Here is a 25110-nt window from a genome sequence, read left to right as displayed (position 1 = left end):
GCTAAAGTGCTTAGTACTCAGCTTCAGAAATATGTATTTCAACAGCGAACGTAGTAGATTCTCAAAGCCATCCCTCAGACAAGGGAAAAACTGAGGAAAGCAATTCAGAAAATGCTGTGGATGTAAATTGTTTCAGATGAGCATATAAGGCAATTCTAAACAACTGTTTACTGCCTCCACTAAGAATAAATGATGTTTCTACTTCTATGCCCTCGTATCATAAAAGTTACCAGCTGCTTGCATTTTATACACTTCAAAGAGTAAGTCACACAATGCTTTTTTTGGAGAAATAGTAACCCATAGTAGCAGAAGACTCATCTGCTTGTAGTTGAGTAGGGAAGCAGACGGACACAAACAGCAAATTTTTCCATCCTGTTTTTTTGTCTTAGATCAACAGTAAATCTCGTGTCAACCATTAGTTTTGCAAAGAATACTTAGCATGCCTACCAGTGACTCCTCTGTATCACATCTTATTTCAAAAACCACCTTTCTCTTCAGGAAACCAGCCAGAACTCCCATTTTAACTTGACTCAACTCAGATGATTTTTGCATTCTTTGGCCAAGCTTATCTTCTACATAGCTCTAATAGCAGCTGTCTAACCCAGCACCTCTTAGCAGTATTTCAATCCTAAACTCAAGTAAAACATTACTGCAATGAAGGAAAACAAATATATAGCCTTTAATCATGCTAAAAATCAAGTGTCACCAATCAAGTTTTGCTTTTATTTATAAAGACAGAAATCTGCAACAAACCAGACATAATTAAATTATTGAACAAGGATTAAATCCTGAGACGGCAGAAGTTATTGCTTCACTTAAAGTTTCAGAAATTGCCAACAGGCATTTTTGTATTTTTGGCTCCCAGTATGAATTCTTCACACAGCACTTTCAAAACTTTAAATCAGAGGCAAAACACAAAAATCCAAACTGAGGAAGATGGTAAATATCAGTGCAGCTTTAGTTAACTAGTTGTGCATCAGCTAGAGCACAGTATAACACATTCGTTGAGATTCAAGACGCAGTAGTTTTCGTTCATAATTCTGCTTCTCAAAGCACTAACAGCACTTTTAAATAATATAGGGATTGTACTTTCAAATCAGATACAATCAAGTGAGTGGTGATTAATGCACATTAATGTATAAACCCACAGGTTTTAAAATACTGATGGCCAATTCATTGTGACTACAGTAATTAAACCTCTTACCCTAGTCCATGAGTGAGTTGACAATCTTTGTTAACGTCCCTTGCAACCAATGACACTGGTTCTTTCCACTATTACACACAACTACAGAACAACCCAAAGGAAAAATACCTGGAGAGTTGTTACCCATCACACAAATTAACTGTCATACAATTTTCTTTCATGTGCTCTGCAAACTTACCAGTACTATGTTTCTACTCGAAATGATGATGCCTGCACAAAATCTGCTCTGCATGACATTAGGCAATACTCATGAGATTAAAAACATTTAAATTGGTAGTGTGGTATTGATACAGCCAAATGTTTTATATATAATTTGGAAAAAAACATGGAGTTCCTTCAGACAATGCCAAGTTCTTTGAATTTCAGAAATTACGCTAAACTATTAACCACTGCATTAAAAAAACCCAAAAACCTTTTAAGTATAAAAAAAGAGGTCACTAGCTTCTGATTTCAAAGCTTGTCAATTAGAATTGGAAGATACTCTGAAACACAGCCATTTATAAAATCCAATCTATGAAAATAAAATAAGAGCAATCCAGAATATTTGACATCTTTCCAAGATTACTCTTTTAGGTACTTTTCCATATGGAAAGGAAACCTTATTTTAAGAAATATTAAAATGTATTACCAAGTGCAATACTGACACACTACCAAAAGTTTCTCCAGAGGAGATACCAAAATTAGCCAATTCTAATAAACTGGAAGGGAACTTAAAATTTAGAGTAGATTAATTATGAAACATTCCCTTAAAGGAGTGTGGACTTAGCACTCTTATATATGAGAGAGCAAGTCACATGATCATGGGCTGATAGTGAAAGATCCCAACAGGAACAAAACCACAAGATGGTAGTTAGGTTGAACTTACCCAGTCATGCTATACACCAAAAAGACAGGAAAACAGGATTTTTAACTGAAATGTACAATTTGGATAAACAATTACCACATTCCATCATAATATCGATTTCTCTGCATTATGCATTTGCCAAGGACTCAATGCAACCTAGATGAGTACCACAGCTTTCAGTGACTTCATCCACTGACAAAGTAATGCTCAGGACTTTGTCATCTCAGCTGCTCCCACAGGAACACGTTCTAGCTGGAGACTGGACTTGAACAGGACGGATAGGCTTGGTAGGTGATCCTCCATGTATCAGTGAAGTATGACTTTATATAACATCAAAATAATTCCATGAAGCCCTTCCACTACAATTGCCACCATTTATTAAGCTAATATTACTTCGTCGAGTACAGTTTTCATTTTAAGAAACCCACTAAGTGGAAGAGCCAAGGTGAACTGCATTTCAGAAAAGTATCATCATATCCCCAAGATAGCAGCAGACTTTAAACAGTCAAACTGCCGAAGAAACACCATTTGCAGAAGTATTTTAAATTCTTGCTGAAGTCTCTGGCATCTTGTTAGAAAGCTCTTGCCACAAAGGCATTCTGAATCAGAGATAACCCTATTAGCCCTGTAGCACTGCTGTCAAAAGACAAAAAGGTCATAAGTACAGGACCAGCCAGAAGAAAATGTCCAGTTTGGAAACCTCTCCAGTAAGGCATAGAGTTGAGGTGACTTTTCATCTTCCCCAAAAAAGTAATGTGCTGCTATGGCAAGGGAGACTATTCCATCAGAATGCTTTTCTGGGGCCTGAAAGTGAGAAGAGGACAACAGAGTCTTTATGCTTGATCATGACTTTTCAACATGACATAAATTCAGATGCACTTTTCTGCAGACAGTATCTATGCAACAAAATCCATCCTGCAGTTCTTTTTCCTCTGTGTTAAAACACTTCCTATCTTCAACATATCAGTCTGATTACGTGACAAGTTCAGTTTGAAATGAACTGGCAACCAGATGTTTAGATCACAGTGCATCTGATGTGTTACACAGCTTCCACATGCTCCAACTTCAATGTTTGTGTCTGTCTGTTTTGCTGACAAATCAAGATATGGACTGCAACACAGTATTAAAACTGATCCTTCTACAGCAAATCTTGAGGATATACAGCCCCTCTGCCTAGCTTTGCCTCTATCATTCTTGCAAGGCTTGTCACACTTGAGACTCCAGTCTGCCTTATCGAGTACCCTCTGAGGAATATTTGTGTACAGGAAGGAAAAGGTACCTTTATGCACTTTCAGAGATACTTGTAATATTTATTCCAAGGGTAAGACACTGTTAAACCTACAGTAAAAACATACAGGTCTGCAAAAAATTATTCCTTTGCAATAGTGGGGAAGAAGAGTGGGGAGCCAGATCATAAATCCCGTTGAAACTGCAAGGCTGGAAGCTTTGCTTCCAGCTGAAAATAATGTAAAAGAAAATCTAGAAAACAAAGCTTTTACAACTCTCTTTAGCTTCAAGACAGGTTAATTTTCCACCAAGGACTCTGTAATTTCCCAGAACCAAGCAAACAAGAGAAGAGAAAGGGAACTACTCATAATAATAAAAATCAACCCTGAAATAACAGTAGTAAAGATAAAACTTCAAGAACTGTAAGGTTAAGATAGGAGAAATCAAAATTTATGATCAAAGTCCATGCAGACATGAAAAATGTTTTTCGCTTGGCTGTTTGTCAAGTTGGCGGACTACTCAATCAAAATACATGGGAGCTGATCTAAAAAGCGGACATATTAAAAGAGGGATTTAGAATTAAGATCTACCAAATAAGGCAAAACTTTAGGAAGTTACTGTGACATTTTTCACACAGGAATGCAACCACGGTGGGAAGAGGGTGGACCAAGCATCACCAGGTCTCCAGCAGTGCCGCACTCACCGTCAGTTCCACCCAGAAGTGCCAGGGAGCCGCCTGCAGCCCACGGGAGTAGAACACAAAGTAGTCTCCCCCCAGGCTGGGGACCGGCACTCCATCCCCGAGGGACCAGCGGAGCAGCGCCAACCCCGCACGCGGCCGCACGTACAGGGACATGTGGCTCGGACCTGTGGAGACAGAGATGTGTGTCCACATGTATCGACAGGCAGAGGCAGAAAAACAACCTGCTTTCCTGCAGAACTTGAACTACCATTAGTGTCTTCCAAAGCATGACAGAAATGTCACATGCTTTAATTTTTTCCAAGCAGTGGGATAAGTGAGATGATGATATAGCAGAAGAATACAGGACAATTTATGATAATAAATGTAACATAGTCTTATACATACCAACATATAAAATGCTACAAGATCCTTAACATTTACTCAAGACAGATGAGGTAATCAATCCCAGAAATAAAAACTGCAAGACACCAATTCAGCTTCTAGTGTGCTATGAAACTGAATTAATTCATGCTTATCTAAGAAAGCTCACTATCTGAGGAATGGCACTAGAACCTGCAGTACTGGAGTCAGAACCTGATTTATTAAGGGCATAAAATAAACATAAACAATAAACCAGAAGCTTCAGTCACTCACCAGATACTTCAAAGTTTAACCTCACAGAGTTCCAGGGCATCAGCTTCTTGGACAGAAATTTAAAGTGAATGGGGCTTCTTGGCAAAACTTCTGGAGCAGGAAGGTACCAGTTTTTCCTGTGGAGAAAAAAAAGTTTCAAGTTATTCTCAATGCAACACCCTGAGGGACTAAACTTCAGAAGACAAGAAGTTTCTCTGTACTACAGCTGACTGTGCTGCCACTACATGAAATCCTCAAAAGCTGTTGATTGTAGCAGAAGGCAGATAAAACCAGCCTGTGACCAGACAAGTATTTAAAGGACATATTAATAGAAAAATAGTCACCAGTGTATTAATTAATTACCTTCATCTGCCTTAAATCACAAAACGAATGAGAATACTTTCACCCTCAAAAGGTTAAACTTTTGCTCTCAAGATTCCTGAGGTGTGAGAAACAGCCACAGCAGCTGGTTTCCTTCTGTGGAAACCTGCTACTCTAGACATCCTCTGCCGTCTGCTGCAGTGGAGGAAAGGAAGAAGGGAGGAGACATATATCCTCCTACTCTGAACTGCCCTTTAGGAGGCTCCCCGTTCACCTTTTTCTCCACTGGTGCTTACATCTATTTTCCACACATCAACTTCTACAGCTACTGCAGCAGACCCATAAATCTCTTGCAGAGACTGCGGCAGAACACACAGCATCTAGGCGGACACTTGTCTTCTGAAGAGGAAGGATTAGCTACTTTTAGACCAGGATTATCCTTAGTCTTTCTTCCTTTATGTAAGTGAAATTGCATAAACAATCCCTGTACTTTGCAGTAAAGTGCTGAAGTGAAGCAGAGTTCACACGAACCGGAACATGAAATGCACTGGTAGAATCCAAGGAAGGCCACAGAAGGGAGCCTGCTCCTCACACGGAGTTCTAATGGTGTCATTGATTTCAGGTACATGGGGAGTTATGTGAGATATTCCATTATAATCAAACCCATTAATCCATATACCAGAGTCACTTTTAACCACATTTCCATCTATATCATGAAATCTTCTACTTGTGTGCTAGAAGAAAAAAAAAAAAACAAAACAACCAACAAACACAGAAAGATAATGGAGCCTCTGGAATTTCCAAGAGTCAGAGGTGATTCTGAAATAACCTCTATATGAATCCTTAAGGTCTACTGCATTTTCACTAGACCTTGAACCAGCACTGAACACATATCTGAGTATTTATGAATATAAATGCAAGAATTACTCAGATAAGAAACATACCATAATAAAAACACAATCAGAAGATGAGGTAGGTTTAGGCCACCTCAAACCACATTCACTTTGTAAATTACCACTGCTTACAAAACTTGCCCACTTAAAACCCCCTAAAATACCCTACTCTTCTGACACAGATGAGCTGAACACTGAGAGTGAACAAGGGAAATACTAGCACTTGATACAAATCTAGAAATAATCATTAGAGTTTTTAAATCAAGAAAGAAAGGAAATATTAAGCCTTGAAAAAAACACTCTTCCAACCAAAAGAGGCAATAAAACGTGCAAAGCTTTTCTTACCTGGAGAAAGACTCGCTTAGGCTTTGGATTAGCTGCATCAGAACTGTAAGGAAAGAAGATTCCACTACAAACGAGAATCAGAGTGACTACAAACACAGTAGTTAAAGTTACTAGTGTCGTTTTTGTACTTTTGACAAGGTAAATGAAGTTAATCTAGAATATAAAAAAACAGTCCAGTTATAAAACTGCAACAAAGACATAAGACACTATTTGTATAATTCTAAAATTCAGTTATGGAATTGAAGGTACATTAAAAAGATGTAATTGCAAGTACCACCCCATACAAGACACTTCTTTTTAATCTCAGTATTTAAAACTAGGATTTTAAGATGATTTATTTTATAAAAAAGGAATAAAGTGAGTACTTCCTGGAGCTTTAAAAACTTTCCTGCTTTTAAAACATCTGCCAAGGAAAAACAAAACAAAGCAAAAAACAAAAACAAAACCCAAAAAACCAAACCAAACCAACAAACAAAATACAACAACAAAAACCAAAAAAATAAAAACAAACAAAAACACCCCCACAAACAAACAAATCCCAGCAGAATCATTCCAGATTGTATTTCTATGGCAGCAGGAAAAGCCCACAAATCTGAGTATTCTTTTTTAAGTTTGTACATGTATTGTTCAGTCATATATTACACCTAAAATGAATCTCTGCTCAAAATTCAGCATTACATTTTGTATTTTATTTCAGTCTCTACTACATCATCACAGAGCAATGCAAGGTCTGCTTCAATGACCTTTCTTAGATTAACAAAAACTGTGGAATCTTTGACACATGTTCTAGAACTTTCTTGTAATATTTAAGATATTGTCACATTATCACTAACTTCTACTATTAATTAAAAACCCATCTTTCTAACCTACAGAGAAAGTTTTAGGGTTATGAACATCTACAAATTCTACTTACAAAATAGGAAGACAGGATCATAGTGAAGATCACAATAAATCCTGCCAACACCACATCTGGTGGAATTTCTGAACCACTTCGTCCCATGACAGGTGTAAACATTTCAAACACAGTCCAACTAAGATACAGCATATATAGATAGGGAACAAACATCCCCAGCATGTACATCACAATGAACTTTATTGTGGCACCTATGCAGAACAGGAAAAATCAAAAGACAAAAAAGCTAAAGCTTAAAAGGACATAAAATACAGCTTTACTGATATATCCACAAGGATATACTGCTTCAAGGCCAAATACATAATGCTGATCCTCATCCCTGACATGGATATGGAAGGATCTCTTTTGCATAGCCAATACCAGTATAATTTTCAAAATCACCACAAAATTAATCTTGTATTCCAAAAAAAAAATCAAACAGGTTTTCTGTCCCAAGCATTCTTTACATATTACAATATTTTTATGAATCTTTACTGTTCATCAAAATTCTGATAACTTATTAAAACACTCACATACTGTTGTTTGAGCCTGAGAAATGGGATGTTTCTCAGCATATTTTTTTAAAGCTTCTCACACTTTCAAACTGTCTTTGGTTCAAGAACACTGTTTCATTACAAAAATGTGACTCAGTTAATTTGACTACTCAAAGTCAATGTTTGCCACTTCTTTTGCTTAAGTAAGAGTAGGGTACAAGTTTTGAAACACAATTTCTGCTCCTCAAAACCCATACCTTTTTGGTTGAATTCCTTGTGGATCATCAGTTTAGTGAGTAAAGGAAATGCTACCCATAATGTACAAATGAATGCCGAGCAAAGGCCCATCTGAGTCATCACAGCCAATGCTACTGACCAAATCATTAGTGAGGCATCAAAAAAAACATCTCCCAGGTACTGCTCATTGACATTCTGTAACAAAAAAGAAGTAAATACACTTCATTACTGTGCACATTCCATAGATCCCATCTCATGAGAACACACAGAAAAATGTGTACACACTTCTTGTATATAATTATTTTCCTTAGGCAAAACAACTTTGACAAGCATCATCTCACCATTTTCTTACCATACAGAATTATCCATGACAGTATATTTTTTCATTAGTTTTCTAAAACTGCTGACATAACTTGAAAAAGCAATTACAATACGCTGGGGAAGAAGCAGGAAGGCAATGTACAAATGACAATACAAAAGAATACACAAGGTTAGTGTTTCAGGCAAAGAGGGCCTTTTTAAAAAAATGTAACACAGCATATTACAAAATATGTAATACTTACAAGGGAAAAAAATTATCTGGACTTCCTGAGAATGTAAACTTGTTTTTAAACAGCTGTTAACAGACTTCTTACACAAGCACTATTATTAGTGCACAAATATTATACAGGTGCCTTTTTAGGTCATACCACAAGCTGTCACTTCAGAAGTCTGCTTATTAAAATACGGTATTTGTTTTGAATAAAAGACATCGTAGGTGAGACAATACCAGATATGTTGGGAGGGGGGGCAAGGGGGGGAAGAAGAAATTTAACATCAAAAATGTGATTTGCTTTGGTTTTTGGTTTTGGTTTGTTGTTTTTTTTTTTAAGTTGCATGGGCAATGCTGCAGTGCTTGCAGTGGATGACTCCTAACTGCAAATCCTTCTACTAGCAAGGAGTGCTTGCATGAACAATGGTTACCAGAAAGCACCTACTTCAGTTTCAGGGTGAGAAGAAAAAAAGGAGGAGAGTGAAGAAACATACAAGTTGCCAAACCTATTTCAAAACATAAGGCTTATCAACTCACAAGCTGCTGAGCCATGAATTCACACTGCCTCTGAAGCCAAGAAAGAGACTGGCTTCCAAAATTTTTACACAACTTTTAAGTCAAATCCGTGTTACAGAAGCAACGTTAACTGTACAGTGTACTGCAAGCTACAGCATGCAACACTTCTGATTTTCAGATGGTTGACCTGATGATTAGCCAATCAGTAGGCATGAAATAGACCCAGAGTCTGAAATGTCTTAACACCTAATCGAAGTATCAGCCAGCTCAGCCAGAAGACTGGAAAATGGTAACACTGCATCTAATCTATAAATGGTTCATCTTTTGCACAAAGGGAAAATACCCAATAGGTGTATCTGGTAACATATATGTACCAGTTAACACTCCCTTCTCCACTCAGAACTTCTCATACAATCAAATGGCATGAAGTTCTTAAAACTTTTTCAAACATCTGTACTTGGATGACAACTAGGCATTCTAAATTCCCTTGTCCAAAACTCACCCAAAAGGCTGAGACAGTAAGTAACAGCAAGCTGAACTACTAAATATTACTGCACCTAAAACCTCAACCTAGCAGACCTGAGTACACAACTTCTGCCCTGGAAGAGTGTCATCTACCAGATACTTCAAGACTATTGGTATTTAACAAAAAAACATATGGGACTGTTATCATCTCTAATTATGAAATTATTACACAAATTAAATTGCATTGATCAGCCCATAAAAAAGAATCCTAAGCAAAACAGGTAGACAGACAGTAGTCATGACAAATGACTGTCAATGGAAAAGTACCACACACCAAATCCTTACTGAGACTTGCAGGGGCCTAAATTACTTTTACCCCCCACCGCAGAGAAAAACAGACAACCAAGAGCTCTGTTCCATCTCCAGCTGTGGTCAAAACAACTATAAATCAGAATAATCACAGACTTGTTTAGGTTGGAAAATACCTTTGAGATCATTCGGTCTAAGCCTTGCACTGCCAAGGCCACTGGTACACCATGTCCGTAAGCACTACACCTAGATATCTTATAAATACCTCTGGTGACCCAACCCTTTCCCTGGGCAGTCTGTTTCAGAGCTTGATAATCCTTTCCATTAAGAAATGTCTCTTAATATCTAATCTGAACCTTCCCTGGCATAACTTGACATTTCTGTTGTCCTGTTGCTGGTTGCCTGGGAGAAGAGACCAAACCTGTGGACATGCACGTCTTTCTTGTAGTGAGGGGCCCAGAACTCAACACAGGATTTGAGGTGTGGCCTCACCAGTGATGAGTACAGCGGAACAATCCCTGCCCTGGTCCTGCTGGCCACACTATTGCTGCTACAGGCCAGGATGCCATTGCCCTTCTTGGCCACCTGGGCACATCCTGGCTCATGTTCAGTCACTATCACAGCACCCCCAGCTCCTTTTCCTGTGGGCAGCTTTCCAGCCACTCTGCCCCAGCCTGTGGGACTGCCTCGGGTTGTTGTGATCTAAGTCACTATGGCCCCTGACTTTTTCCTGTAATACCTCCCACAGGTCAAAGCTGCCTTAAATCATATAGCTCTTACCACTCTGATTCAGCTGAACAATCGCTATGTTTAGGTGAAGCAATTTTGCTACAGCAACGTTTTAAATACTGAAAACTTTTTGCTTTTCTTTTTCAACCAGCTCAAAAGGCAGGTCTCCCACAGATTAAACACCTCATTGCCTTTCAACAATAACAAAGTCTCGCCTACCTCGTAAAAGAACTTCTTGGCTAGCACGTGCACAAGAATGAGCTTAGCTGCAGCTGCAGTGCCATAGAGAGACACAGAAACATAGAAATGGGTGTACCAAGAAAGAGCCCGTCCAATGATGGAGACAAACACGGCCACCATGAGGACTGCAACCAGTGTGCACACCCAGCTCGTCAGGGTTAAGCTGAATGCAGTCAGTAACTTCTTCAGGTTATGAACAGCTATGAAGAAGAAAAAAGAAGTTTCATTCAACACTTGTGTATTCTACTGCAGACTATCATCAGAATTTTAATTACCCCATGGTGTAACTACTTAATGACCAAAATAAAGGGGTCCCGTGAAGATATCTTAACAGCATAGTTTGCATCACTTAGCGCATCTTTGCATGTCTATTTGCACACATTCCTGCTGCAAGGTCTATGCCCAGAATCGTGGTGTATTTTGCAGATTACAGCTTTCTTGATAACAAAAATTTTACTAGGAGACCAGTGGAGCCATGGTTCCACTTTAATGCATAGAAAAGGACCCAACAAAAAAAGCCAACAAAAAACAACAAAAACTCCAAAATAAAACAAAAACTTCCACCCCCCCCCCCCAAAAATACAAAACCAAACAAACAAAGCACCAAAAAAACCACAAGCCCCCCTCCTTGTTCCCCCAAAAAACCCCAACAGCAACAAAAAAATTTGTTTTTCTTGAAACATTTTCTTACTCCAAAAATGTTTTCTGGATTTTAAGGAGATGTGTGGGTTTTCTTAAGCCTTTTAAACAGGCATGTTCATACACATACTAAGAAGGTCTAACTAGATTTAAGTTGGTTTATACACTCTATTAAGCTTTGCTGTCATTTCCCCCGTTTCTTTTCTTACTTGGTCCTGTCTATAGACAGGTGTTGAAGAAACACAGTTCTGACACCATATCTGAATTAACAAAATAAAAAAATAATACTGATACTAGGCAATTTTTTTCCATTTCCAGATCTTTAAAAGATTTTAATCTTCATGAAATGATATGAGACAACATCACAATTCATAAATGCTAGACACCTAGGCCTCTCATATTCTTTCACCATCACAGGTATTCAGATGCAAGATTTAAACACAAAGCAACTCCTACAGCACGCTGCACACCTAAAATTTATTTCTGAAGTTCAGCTAACCAGATGCTGTGATGGCCTGAACACTTTTTGACCTACACTTTTGCATCTAGTAATTGCTATTTGTTAGAGTCATGCAATTAAAAAAAAAAAAAAAAACAAAAACACACACACAAAAATCACCTCACTTACCTCTGGGTTTTGGCTGTAATACTTTTTTGCTTAAATAAAAAAAAGCAATTGCTGCTGTAATATAGTTCATAATTGTGCCAACACGAGCAGGATAAGCCAGGACAAAAAAACCAAGTATATCAAAGAACACAACATTTCCATGTTGATACTCAAAAGATTTACTCAACTTTTCTGATGTAGCTAGGTATTTTAGGACAGCTAGAATATTGTCACCTATAAAAAGAGCAAATACACAATACAATTATATTAAGGTTGATAAATTACCACACAGCATTTTTAATATAACTATTCTGAAAAACTGTATAGAAATATCCTTCACAAAGACACGAATACACAAATGATTATTCTCAAACTGGTATTTGACAGTACACACAGAATAGTATTTTCATTAGTTATTCTATCCAGCTGTCAAAATACTTGGGAAGTCTCATGACTTAGACACCATGAGTAAAGGCAATAGTCAGGCTTTCAGCCCATAAACTCTTCTTCACTTCTGATATCTAGCACTGGACTTGCAGGCTTACTCATAGAAGAGTTTATAATTTCCTAATCTTCCTCCTCTTCTCCTTACCACTAAGCGACCTCTCCAGGTTTCCATGACTATGAATTACCTGCCTGTCTTTCCCTACATGACTGTAAAGACAAGGCCACTACTTTCCTCTGTGTCACCAATCACCTCCAGGCACCAATCAACTTTCCCTTTCACAAAGGAAACAACCAAAACACGGTAGCCAAATGAGAACAATCATTCTCAGCTTTTATTTTGCTTTTACTAGACCACTAGAAGTGCTTACTGGCTGTAAAGCCTGTCTTTTTTTTTTTTTTTTTTTTTTTTTAATCTGTGATATATTTAATGGGACAAGTTCTACATAAAACCATCATGACTACTTAAGGCATCTTTCCAACAGGAATTTAAAAGTGTTACTTTCTGCCCTGCAGCTAAATTGGTGCAAGGAAGCCTTTAAAACCCTTATTTATACTGGTCATCTAGGCTGACTTCTATATAAACTCGAAGAGTGAGTAGTCAAAATCCTGGAGGCATTTAGGATTATGTTAGCTTTTCCTGGGAAATTAAAGGTCTTCATAATTTTCTTTACTGCAGTCTGTCAAATAGCCTGCTATGAGCACAACCAGTTGTAAAAAATAAATCCTGTTTACCCAGTCTGTGTGCTACCACATAAGTTTGACTGTGATCCATTTTAATACAAAAACCTCTGTTGGCAGATCAGTCCCTATGCCACCAACCTACTCAAAAGCCTCTGATGAGAAACATTAACCAATAACGGGACTTAGTGAGATAAAAGGAACACAGAATGCTGAACAATCAGGTATCAATAACTTTTCATTCGAAAGCAACTGTGGAATCTAATTAATGTCACTGGATGCTGATAAAGTTTATCTTCCCAAACTGACCAAATATATTTCCTTTTTATTTAAAATACATGTATTCAGTTAATTCTTTGTTCTTGAGAACACAATCGACACGTACTAAATATGCAATTGAAATTACTAATTTATCACTGCAGCAATCTTACAGCAAAATGAAAAAGCAGCTACAACACTACTCTTTGGTAAATTACTGAATTCTTAAAATACCAACCTGCTCTCTGAATGGAATCTGTCAAAATTCTGTCTGATGTATCATATTTTGTATGGTAAATGTAGCCGTTTTCAATAAAAGCCAAATCTATTCCTACAGAAAGAGAAGCAGCGCTTTTAAAATTTATGCAATCCTAAAATCACAAAACAAATGAGTGAAAGCCTCCCACATACTTCACAGAAAATGTTGCTCTACTTAGTACCCAGTCATTATCCTTAGAGATAAACAAAATAGTCCTCTTTGCAGAAGGAAAACTAAATGAACTTCCAGCGTCTTTAAAAGAGAACAACTTTAAAACATTTTAAAGTATCTGTCCTTTTGCGTGCACCAATTCTCATGACATCTGTATGCAACTGGAGAAGCACATGAAAACACCAGATCATCTCAGCTTCAGAAAAGATGTACAAGGTGCTTGCCAAATTTACTTGCAATGCTTGTTTACTTTCAACACTTCAAGAAATGGTCATGCTAAAAAGTAATAAAAAGCAACACTGTGTAACTGTAGAGCACCTTCTCAAAATACCAGGTGTGGTCTTTGTACTTTTAACATGTAAACAGTTTATCAGAGAGCTGATCTGAAAACAGTTCATTTCAAAGTCCAAATAATTTGTTCAAACAAACAAAAGTATTTACAAACAAAAATGCTTTTGTTCAAACAAACAAAAGTGAAACCCAAGGTTATTTTGCTTCATTGGTTGTATGTTCAGTGTATCCCACTCACCTGTTCAGCTGCATATGCAAAAAAACTGCTACCTGCAATCTGAATTCTCACAATTTTTGGAAAATTAGGTCTCAATTCTGAGGAACAAAACAGTTTTTTAACTTATTTTTTTAACTGCTTTATAAACAAAACCCCAAAGGTCAGTGAGAAATCATTTACCATTGAGGTACAATTCTGAACAAAGAAGACATTGTACAAAATCAGCTACTTTATTTTCAGAATAGAAGCATACTGCACAACAGTACAGAATATGCCAGAAAAACTGCTTTGTACTAACAATCAATTCAAAAATATTGCTTTTCTTGAAAGTGACTCCAACGACAACCTGTCCTGGACAACAAGGACTTAACAGAAGTTTATAGTCTTCTGAATTGTGCTCACATTGAGAGAACATTTCACATTTCTTTCCCACTGTTCACTCTCCACAGAAAGGACAGCAACCTGTAAACAGACTAGCAAAACTAGAAAGCCACTGTCCTGTTCTTGATTATGGAAAAGAGATGAACAAAACCCACCAAAACTCTCTGAAAACCAACAACTAAATCCCCTAAACAAAACAATGCCACTAGCAAGAAATAAAACTAACCTACAACAACCAAGCAAAAACAACAACAAAAAAACCACCACCAACAAAAAACCCCAACCAAACAAAACCTAAGGGTAATGAAAATGCATTAATGATTCTGTCACCATCTCTAAAGATTATGATTTTGGTTTATCAATTAGATACAGACATTTCATTCCTGCAAGCAGATTATTAACATCATGTACCGAAATGTTTCAAAACAGAATATTTAATAGAGTACTGTTAACTCCTGGAGTATTTTCCTGGTTTTCAGGAAAATTTTTCACAATGTAGTTTCTTTCTGGAAAACACCAGTCATCTAAAAACACCCCTAGCAAACTATATAACAAACTCAATCTAAAAACTCTTTTTTTAGGAAACGAACAGGGAAATTCCCTGTCAGTGTGAGAGACAGACTGATTTTGAGGATGTTCACATAGTCAACCACAGAACAGTGTCCTTGTCATAAATATAATGTGTATTGACATGCCTTTTGATAACATACCTGGAACATTGCCAAAATCCCTGTAGATACGGAAGTCTGTATCTGCTGGGATAATGCCACTCTGAAATATTTCCTGTGCCACCACAGAGGCAAAGGGATGTTTGGCTGCTACTACATACGCTTGTACCAACCAAGGGTTCTCAGGTCCTGACAAAAGATGAGCAGAAAATGCACACCAAATATTTTTTAAACTTCAGTTAGGATATGCATCCTCATGGTAACAAATAACTCAAAGTAACTCACTGGAGGTTTAACTGCTGCCCCACAGAGCGTATAGTGAGAACAGTTGTGTTGGATGAACAACTCACACTTGAGAGAAAGATTTAGATACACAATCCACTGTTGCCTCCTGTGTTCAGTGGTAGAGCAGATAAGCCAAGTCCCCAAAAGACCCAGCATTAATGAGGAAGTCACAACCTATAGCCAAGCTTCCAATCCATCATGTAAGTATCACACATCAGTACTACTGTTTAGAAAAAAGTCTTGCCCCCTAAAACATTCAGTGCAAGTAAACAGCTAAGCAGCTTCAGCAGTACAAGAAAGTCCACAGTCCATCTAGGCTGGGGCACACGTCTAACCTTAGCCTACAAAACAAAGAAATTCTGCTGCTTCCTAAGCACGAGATGGAGTTCTAATTCCAACATCTTCCTGCAAAGATTTTAAAAGAACTGCTGTGAAAAATAAATAGAACATATGACAGTATGAGTATTAGGATAGATGCACTATCCATATGTTTTTCTCCTTTTTATCTTGACGTAAAAAGGAAACACAACCTCCATTATTCTGCCCTCCACAGGCTTCCCATCTGTGAAGCAAATCCTATGGCAGTGCTTTAGCCTGTAACTATCTGAAGACTGAGAACAACTTAATTGTCGCACAGGACTGGGAAAAAGGCACAGAGATTCTCTTGTCTTTTGCTTATGAGTCATTTTCAATATTCCTTCAAGTCTGCATCATTTATTATCAAATTATCCTAATGTAGAAATTTGACACAATGCAAGATCATACCTGTTTGGAAAACAAGTTCTTTTCCTCCTACACCAGCTGCCTCCAGGTTAATAAAAGCTCTGACTGACTTGGCCCACTCATGTTGTGTAATGAAGCCATGACTAGCCTGGATGGGAAAACAAAAAAATATAGGTCAAATATCTATCAGACAAGCCTAAATGTTATTTTCCATCATTCAAGACTGCATATAACTGAAGACTGCACAAGGCAGATAACACAAACAGATGCAGAAAATGCAAGTCTTCTACTTAAACTAATACAGACAATATTCTTAATTCAACTGTATTTTTCCCTTCAAAATAATACACATTTTCCTCAGAAAAGACAGGTAATTAATGAATATTTCAAGAGATTAAACACAAGCCATATCTTTCATTTGTTAAGAGCTTTAACATACTGCATTGATGTATAATTTATAATTCTGGCACATTCTCACCTGCAAAATATTTTCTTCTGCACCATTAAATAAGAATATGACAGCATGCTGTAGGGACTCAGATGATTTTGAAAGTGTGTTAAGTATTTCAAGCATCACTGCACAGCTAACAGCATCATCACTGGCACCTTAAAATAATCACCAAAATAATAAGGCTTAAAAAAACGCAGCGACTTGCAACAAAGACAAGAGAGGAAAAATGGTTTATGCTATTTCAGTCACTTAGTATAACTGCAGGACAATTGTATTAAGTTTTAGTATATTTGCTGGTACTGCTTGTACCCTCTGCCTGTACTAACTGAAAGCAACAGCTGAGAGAAAAATTATGCTCAGAAGTTGAGCAAGTGAATTACAAGATATCAGATCCAACACTACTGTTCAAGAAAAGTAGACTAACCAGGTTACCAGGAAAGCAATATGGTCATTATCTACTTTCCTAAATACAACATGAATAAATAAGGATGCAATTTTCATTGACAGCACTCTTAAACTTTAAAAAATAAACATTCCCGCACAAGTCACCCTAAGGCGTTCTACACTGTTACAACACACTCAATTAGAAGGACAAAACCTCAAAGTAACACAAAGCTAAGACTGAAAAACAAAGCTAAGGAAATACCAGAATTCACACCTTTAATAGCCGCCATAAGGTACACATCATAATAAAACATTTTCATGATCAGATGCTTTTCCCCATCCTTCTTTTTTTGCAGAATTCCCTTTCACTCTAATCTCTCAAGTGTTGGATGAGGAACTCAGAACAATCTCACATCTCCCATGCCCCACTGGTTTTTTATCTTGATTAAGCATCCTCTTTTTAATCAAGGTCTCCCATTTTCCCACTTTGGTGCAAGCTGTAGCAGCTCCCTATCCTGCTCTAACAAATAAAATTTGGAAGAAACCAGAAATTTAAACCTCACTCTTTTGGGTCTGGGTTGCACACATATTGCTGACACGCACTGAGATACTGACAAAGGTATGGTCAGGCAGGATGCCTAGGTACCTGTAAGCTGCTCAAAATGTACAATTTACACATAAAACAAAAAAAAGAACAGCTTCTCCAAAGCTTGTCACCAGGCAAAACGTAAGAAGTATCTGCTATGAAAACGACATATTCCTAATATTAACATAAATCTTAGTCTAGATTTTAGCTTTAGTCTGTTGCACCGAGTAAATAAATTTGAAATCTTTCCAATACACCATTCTCTACCCAATTTCTCAGAAATTACAATTGTGTTCTGACAAAAGCTTTCCATAGATCACCACTCAAATACCTGATTAGCCCTGACTGACACAGGCTTCCACTAATTTCTGTGGACATTAGTGGAAACCTGTGAATACCACAGAACATTTTGAGTTGGAAGGGACCTTAATTGCTACACAAATTTATCAGAGTCTGCTCTTAGCCACAGTGAATTATTTAAAATGCTGTATTGAAAACTCAGCAGACATGTATAGTTTCCAGTGAGGTTAGTCATTTACCTGCATTGCTGTGAGACTATGAAAAATAAAAGTTACTGGCTTTGAGAGCCATACAGATTTACATCTGATAAAAGCAGCCATGTTGCAATAGGCTATTACACAAACTTGCAGAGAAAATACACCCCAATACCTCATACAGAACAAAACTGACAGGAGGTTGTAATAGATTTTACAGCAGGTATTGGTAACCTAAGAAAACCACATTATGGCTGCAATGATAATTTCAAGGATGTTTCTGCCATTGGGTTTATCAGGAAAGAATCAAATAGGCCACATAAACTGAGAATAGTAGACTCATAACAAGAGTCATGTTTTAGGACATTACAGTTTATGTTTCTTCCTTCACAAGGAACACAAGACTTCTAAAATTGATGATTTACTGAGATTTCCTTCATGTATTTTGTATGCATAAGCACCACAAGCAGATTATATTTTATGATCTGATTTTCAAATGCATCACTTGCTGATTTTTGAGTCATGCTGATTCTAGTTAAAACCCCACCTTTCTGGTAATGAAAAAAAAGGCTGTAAGCTAACAGCTAAGGGAAATACAGGAGAGAAGAAAACAAAAGGTTCTTGCTGAGGTAATGTGCAAGTGGCATACTAAGAAAATAAATGGCAGAGCAACTCCTTGCTGCTATAAAGGGCTAGGCTGCTCGGTGATTAAGAACAAGCACACAGGCTGATTTCTAGCTCCTCTGCAGATTTCTGTAAAATCCTATACAAACCACTCTTACGTTTTTGGCGTTTCTGTGCAAGATCGGTGACACATTTAAGTGTCTGAGTAACTGTAAAGAAAACAATTGATGTAAACATAATCCTCTTTTATAATCCACAGAAATCAACACACAATTTACTTAGGACATCAATTTGAAAACAATTTTTAATTATCATAGTGCTATGCTCGTGAAATATTCTAAGTCTAGGTAGACATACATAGACTATGCATACAGCATTTGGCATCTCTGCAGTTCCTCAATCACAGGGCATAGCAATCATGCATTTATTAAGCTTAACTTAGAAACTCATGTTGTACAAGTATGATTGAGGAGAAAGAGAAGATCTGTATACTATTTATGGACAGAGAAAAGGTAGAAGGAGTCCAGCAAAAGCTTTATTTCTCTAGCTAATACTCAACTGTTTCCTAAATAATGAAGATTAGTCACATGTGCTGAAGAACAGAAGGCTCATCACCAAAAACAAGAAAATACTGCGTGGGATGTAAATGAAGAAACTCCAGTAAAAGCTGCACTGTTGGTGAGTGCCACCTGTGGGCGTTTTTCAACTGTAATAACAGGCATATACCTGTGGCTGAGTATTACAACAAATTTTGTGTTTCAGATCCATACCTTCCTGGCTTTCTTAAACCCACAGATTTATAAAGCAGTTTACACCCTTGCTGCAATAACAATTTAAAACGATTAGATTTAAAAAATATAGAGGAACAAGAGTAAGAGAGTACACAACAGTGACAGTCAAACTAGCAGTAAAAGATATACACGCTGCCAAAGCAAAGTACCCCAGAATTTGATCACTACAGTTTTTTGAGACAGAAACTTTGAGTGTGGAAAGAAAAAAAACTGGCATATCTTAAGCACATCAGACTGAAAATCTGAGATACCAGCAAAAGGAGAGCAAACCAGACTCATTAGTGGGGGTGGGCATAGTCTCTGGCACAAAGCAACCTGTGAAAGGAAAACCAGGATTAAATCAGTACAGAGGTAAGAAAAGACCTGGACAGTGGGTGGAAACAGTACATGCACTACATGCATAAGCAGTGAATCATAAGAAGGGCAGATATAACCAAACTTTCCGGAAATCTAAATAAGCATCTGTAAATTGCTGCCTACCAGAAAGTGAGAGTAAACTCCTGAGTTTAACAGGATCAACCTGTCACTCTAAACAATGAATTTCACTGAGACCAAGTTGACTGGCTGACACATGCATTATTCTAACACGGCTACCTGGTAAGAGAAATCCATGAGCCAAGCTCTGTGGCTCACGTAACACACAGAAACAAGGAACAAACACACGGACCTACCCGGGGTATTTGGTACGGAATCAAAGTGACAATTGGATAACACTGCGTGCTCAGCTCCATTGCGAGGTTCCAGCTTCACTACCACATTGGTTATGTTTGCATAGTAACTAGTAAAGCCTCCTAAAAAGTCAATGCTGAAGGAGCCCGTGGGCCTCTGTATGTCTACAGATATCTTGTGAGTATCCGTGCTTTCTCTTTCTATTCCCCTAATTTGTTCTAAGAGGTAGTTAACTGCAAAAACTTCATTTTCCGGACTTCCAACTGTTCTGGGCCCAATTGCTGTAATGTTGTCAAGATACCCCCTGTAAGACATAAATTAAAACTTAAGCATCAATACATCTAACATTCAGTATGTAACTTATCTAGAGCTGTAACATTTTTGTACATGGTTCTATTTCAAAACTCAAGGTAAGCAGAAGAAGCTAAAGCCAGTTAGATGGTAACTAGGAACGGGCATACGGACCTAATCTTTACTAATACTCCTTAACTATCATGATATTAAGCCGTTTTATTGGTTTTCTGAACTGAACATATAGTTCAAAAAGAAACAGAAGGGTGAATGGAGAAGCTAAAGATTTTACCTTTAGCGAGGTTCTGTATACGCATACATGCCCTTTTATGAATGTCTGAAAAATGACACTTTTATCAAGACATACACCTGACGTTAACACTAAAACTGAAATTACAGTGACAGTTTTAGTCTTCCCGACGCCTCGGTAACACGACTACTAAAAATCTGTAAAGAAACTTCCCGAGACACTGAGCACTACACGACACTACTGGAACTGAACTATGGGGGACGCGCTGTTCCATCGGCTCCGAGCTCTCGCCAGGGCAGAGCACGACACGACCCCTCTGCCAGGGTCCGCCGCCCCCCGGTGGCCTCCCGCCCGGCGGCCCCGCCGTACCTGGCGCGGGAGGCGCTGAAGTCCAGGGGCCCGGCGGCGGCGGGCGAGCGGCTCAGCAGCTGCCGGTGCGACATGTGCGCCAGCGTCCGCAACCCCAGCAGGTACAGCAGCACCAGCGGCGCACCCAGCGCCTCGGGCAGCGGCCGCCGCCCGCCCCGCTTCTTCCCACCCGCGCAGCGGTCGCCGGCCTCCCGCGGCGGCGGGTGGCGGCGGTCGCGCTGTGCGGCGGTGACGCGGAGCCGCCACGCTCCCGTGTCGCCGCCGCGATCCATGGCCGCGCCGTCCGCCCGCCCGCCGCGCAGCCGCAGTACGGCACGGCTCGGAGCGCAGCCGGCCCCGCCCGCCGCTCACGTGACCCCGCGCAGCGCCCGGCCCGTGTGGCCGCGCGGGGAGGGGCCGGCGGCGCAGCTGTGGCGGCGTCCCTGCCCTAGCGGCGACATCCCGAGCGCACGGCGCGGGATCGGTCCACGCTGCTCCCGAGTATCCCACCGCACCTGTGGCGGCGTCCCTGCCCTAGCGGCGACATCCCGAGCGCACGGCGCGGGATCGGTCCACGCTGCTCCCGAGTATCCCACCGCACCTGTGGCGGCGTCCCTGCCCTAGCGGCGACATCCGGAGCGCACGGCGCGGGATCGGTCCACGCTGCTCCTGACTATCCCACCGCACCTGTGGCAGCGTCCCTGCCCTAGCGGCGACATCCCGAGCGCACGGCGCGGGATCGGTCCACGCTGCTCCTGACTATCCCACCGCACCTGTGGCAGCGTCCCTGCCCTAGCGGCCACATCCCGAGCGCACGGCGCGGGATCGGTCCACGCTGCTCCTGACTATCCCGCCGCACCTGTGGCAGCCTCCCTGCCCTAGCGGCGACATCCCGAGCGCACGGCGCGGGATCGGTCCACGCTGCTCCTGACTATCCCGCCGCACCTGTGGCAGCGTCCCTGCCCTAGCGGCGACATCCCGAGCGCACGGCGCGGGATCGGTCCACGCTGCTCCCGAGTATCCCGCCGCACCTGTGGCAGCCTCCCTGCCCTAGCGGCGACATCCCGAGCGCATGGCGCAGGATTGGTCCACGCTGCTCTTGAGTATCCCCAGTGGGGGAGACTCCACAGCCTCTCTGGGCAATCTCTTCCAATGCTCAGTCACCTGCACTGTAAAGGGGTTCTCCCTCTTGTTCAGGTGGAACTTCCTGTGCGTCATTTTCTGACCGTTGTCCTCTTGTCTTCTGCCCTCTTGTCCTGTTGTTGCTCATGTTATAAATGTTTATTATAAAGCTGGCTTTTCACAAGATGTGTGCTATATGATTGATAACGTTGTGGTAAGGATATAAGTTTTTTATTTCTGCTATTAGTAAAGAAAATTAGGCATAGTGGTAGTAGTTGATATAGTATGCTTTAACTGTCTGTTTGGTTGGGATAACATCCAGTGAACATGTAAAGAAGACCCTGCTATGGAGATACCAACTATCAGCATCTACCATCTGAAGAAAGTATGGATGAAGGCCCAAACCGGAAGTGATAATGAAGACACAGCCAAGAAAAACGCATGCTCTAAAAAGGTGGACCCAAGGAGGGACCATGCAAAACAGTTCCTAGAATCTGGAAACTAGTTTATGGAAAGATATTAATATTCAACACATTGATACAATAGAAAGGGTATTTAAAGAATGACCCTGATATAGCAGGGTGTGGACTTGCCTAAATGCCAAGACACCCGGCTGGCCGGGCTTTGTTTGTTTTATCTCCTAATTGTCTTATTTTCTATTAAACCTATTTCTTAAAATTTACATAGAAAGTGAACCTTGTTTTTCACACTCGGAACCACTGAGAAGAGCCTGGTCCCTCCTCTTGGACTGCTCCCTTCAGATACTCGCAGAAAATTGATAAGATTACTTCACAGTCATATTTTCTTGAGGCTGAACAAGCCCAGCTCTCTCAGCCTTTCCTCATAAAAGAGATGCTCCAATTCTTTCGTTACCTTTGTTGCTCTCTGCTGGACCTGCTCCAGGAGCTCCATGTCTCTCTTGTCCTCAGGAGCCCACAACTGGGCACAGCCAGTGCAGCTGAGCCTGTGTTTGGCTGCACACTCAGGGTGGGAAGCCCTCAGTCAATGACAAGTGGTGGCCAGGCAGTGGTGAAGCCCCGGGCCCTCTGTCCAGCCACAGCTCCAGGGTAAGCGTCCACCTGACCCTGCACCTGACCAAAGACTGTCCCCATGCGTTATGTGCTGCATCACCTTGCTTGCAAAGCTTTGCAAGGCTTTCCTTGGTTTCCTGCTTCTTTTAGTTGATTTGGTTGGTTGGTTGGTTTTGTTTTCATTAAAACAGAAAGGAAAGTTCACAGAAGTAAAAGTGGTGCCACACAGCAGAGCAGCAAAGTGCCACAACCCTAACGGTAACTCTAACCCTAACCCTAAAAAACATGAAGAAATAGCACTGGTGGTTCTTGCAGGGCTTCCTGCATTTCCTCTACTGCATTATATCTTTGGCATTTCACAGCTGTAGCAGTGCCCAGACTGGAGCTCAGGTAGGCTGGGATGCAGAGCAATAGCACCAGGAGTTGCTAGTGAATAGTGGCTTCCAGTGAACTCATGCCAAGGAGAGCACCTATGAGGATGAGGCCCGAGCAGTAATGAGGACCATCACTCTAGGAGCACCCCACATGGCCCTCCTGGAGAGAGAACAGTTCTGCCTGCTCTCACACTGTCTTTGAATGATGGCACAGACCTGTTTGGGGTCATTTTCCCTATGTTTATCACACTGCTTTCCAGTGTTCTTCACCATTTTTGAAGATATCCTAAAAGATACTTATTTTTTGCTGCTTTGTGATGTATTCTGGAAACAAAATGTGTAATGATCTAGAGAAATTGCAGTTTCAATAAATCCAGTGATGCAGATAAACACTGAACACTACTGCTTTCTATCTTACACTTGTTTTCAAATGAAAACTAACAGGATTTGCAATACTCTTTGGAATTAAAAAGTCTGAAGAAAGTGGAGTACTGAAAGGTAATGACTATGCTCTCTGCACACCCCAGGTCCTTTAGGAAATTTCCATACTCAAGCTTAGCAAGTTTTCTCATTTGCTTCACTGCATCCTCAGTACAGACAAAATTATTGATGACAATTTATGATTTAAAATTCCAGATTACACTACAACCCAGTAACATAGTTCTAGGCTGAGAGGCTTGGTTTATTCCGTTTTTGTTATACATGATTAAGAGCCAATCCAAAATCAAAGAATTTATTTAGCAATTTCCAAAATCAATTTGAGAAAACCACAAAATAAACACACCACAATAAAATTGGACAATATCGATCGAATGTTGGCTGGACAGTGGAACAGCAACAAGGGTGCTGTCCAACCTTGCTGGGTCTCGGTGTACGGGTTTTACACAGTTTTTCTGCCCAGAAGCAATGTCTGAATATTCATGTATTCCTTTATTTCCAAGTGGAGTTTGAAAGGATTTCTTGGTGGTATGAAAAGACGTCCCAAAAATCCTCCCAGATCCTTCCTTTGGGGCGCTGATTCAATCATCTTCTGGATCCTCCACCAAGACTGATATCAGATCTTGAGTAGCTGTGAAGTGGGGTCCACCCTTGATGAATGGGCCATCTCCAGTGCAGCATTATCATTTCTTTCGGAAATTTTGTGGTTTTCACAGCTTGCACAATGGAGCTTAGAATTTTGGAGACGCCCTCGAGTTGCTTCTGAGTCCAAATTTTCGTGATAATTTATAAATTTACCATGTACAATATTTTATACGCAAATTTATAGACTACATCTATTACAGTCCCCCACCTTTTTATTTACCCATTAAATTCGTGTTTTATTTGTTACAATCTTTCAAAAATCACATTAGGAATACCATCCACCAGAATTTCCTTTTTTTTTAAAATGGTACCCTATGAATCTTATTTCTCTATTTACCAATCTTCCCTGAATTTGTCATACTCACCCCATTCTTCCTGTGTTACCTCACAGTATTTTTGGCAAGATACATTTTCCTCTTTGACTT

The 25110-nt window shown here is 39.9% G+C and overlaps 1 protein-coding gene across 1 annotated transcript; it reads right to left on the bottom strand.

Annotated features, from left to right (window-relative positions):
* Positions 1–695: 695 nt before the first annotated feature.
* ERMP1 (endoplasmic reticulum metallopeptidase 1) lies at positions 696–21368 on the bottom strand. The gene is made up of 15 exons (XM_066180851.1): positions 21097–21368; positions 20189–20490; positions 16666–16793; positions 16230–16335; positions 15222–15368; positions 13431–13523; positions 11831–12043; positions 10543–10763; positions 7793–7967; positions 7063–7253; positions 6150–6302; positions 5443–5645; positions 4612–4727; positions 3979–4142; positions 696–2852 (listed from the first exon to the last, which is right to left on the bottom strand). Exons 1-15 carry the CDS (start codon positions 21366–21368, stop codon positions 2688–2690), a joined length of 2649 nt encoding a protein of 882 aa, XP_066036948.1. The 3' UTR covers positions 696–2687.
* Between the last annotated feature and the right edge of the window lie 3742 nt (positions 21369–25110).

Source organism: Chamaea fasciata, unplaced genomic scaffold (genome assembly GCF_029207755.1).
Source record: "Chamaea fasciata isolate MVZ Bird 193981 ecotype frontalis unplaced genomic scaffold, bChaFas1.0.hap1 SCAF_4, whole genome shotgun sequence".
NCBI lineage: Eukaryota > Metazoa > Chordata > Aves > Passeriformes > Sylviidae > Chamaea > Chamaea fasciata.
This window is presented reverse-complemented; position numbering and strand designations above follow the sequence as displayed.

What these genes read in the sequence shown, in the direction of transcription:
- ERMP1 (XM_066180851.1), bottom strand. Translation starts at nt 21,368, where the DNA reads ATGGATCGCGGCGGCGACACGGGAGCGTGGCGGCTCCGCGTCACCGCC. An exon ending in CAAGGAATTCAACCAAAAAG is followed by an intron (nt 7,254 to 7,792) that starts GTATGGGTTTTG and finishes TGTTCTGCATAG; the next exon opens with GTGCCACAATAAAGTTCATT. An exon ending in CCAGTGCATTTCATGTTCCG is followed by an intron (nt 4,728 to 5,442) that starts GTTCGTGTGAAC and finishes TTTTCTCCACAG; the next exon opens with GAAAAACTGGTACCTTCCTG.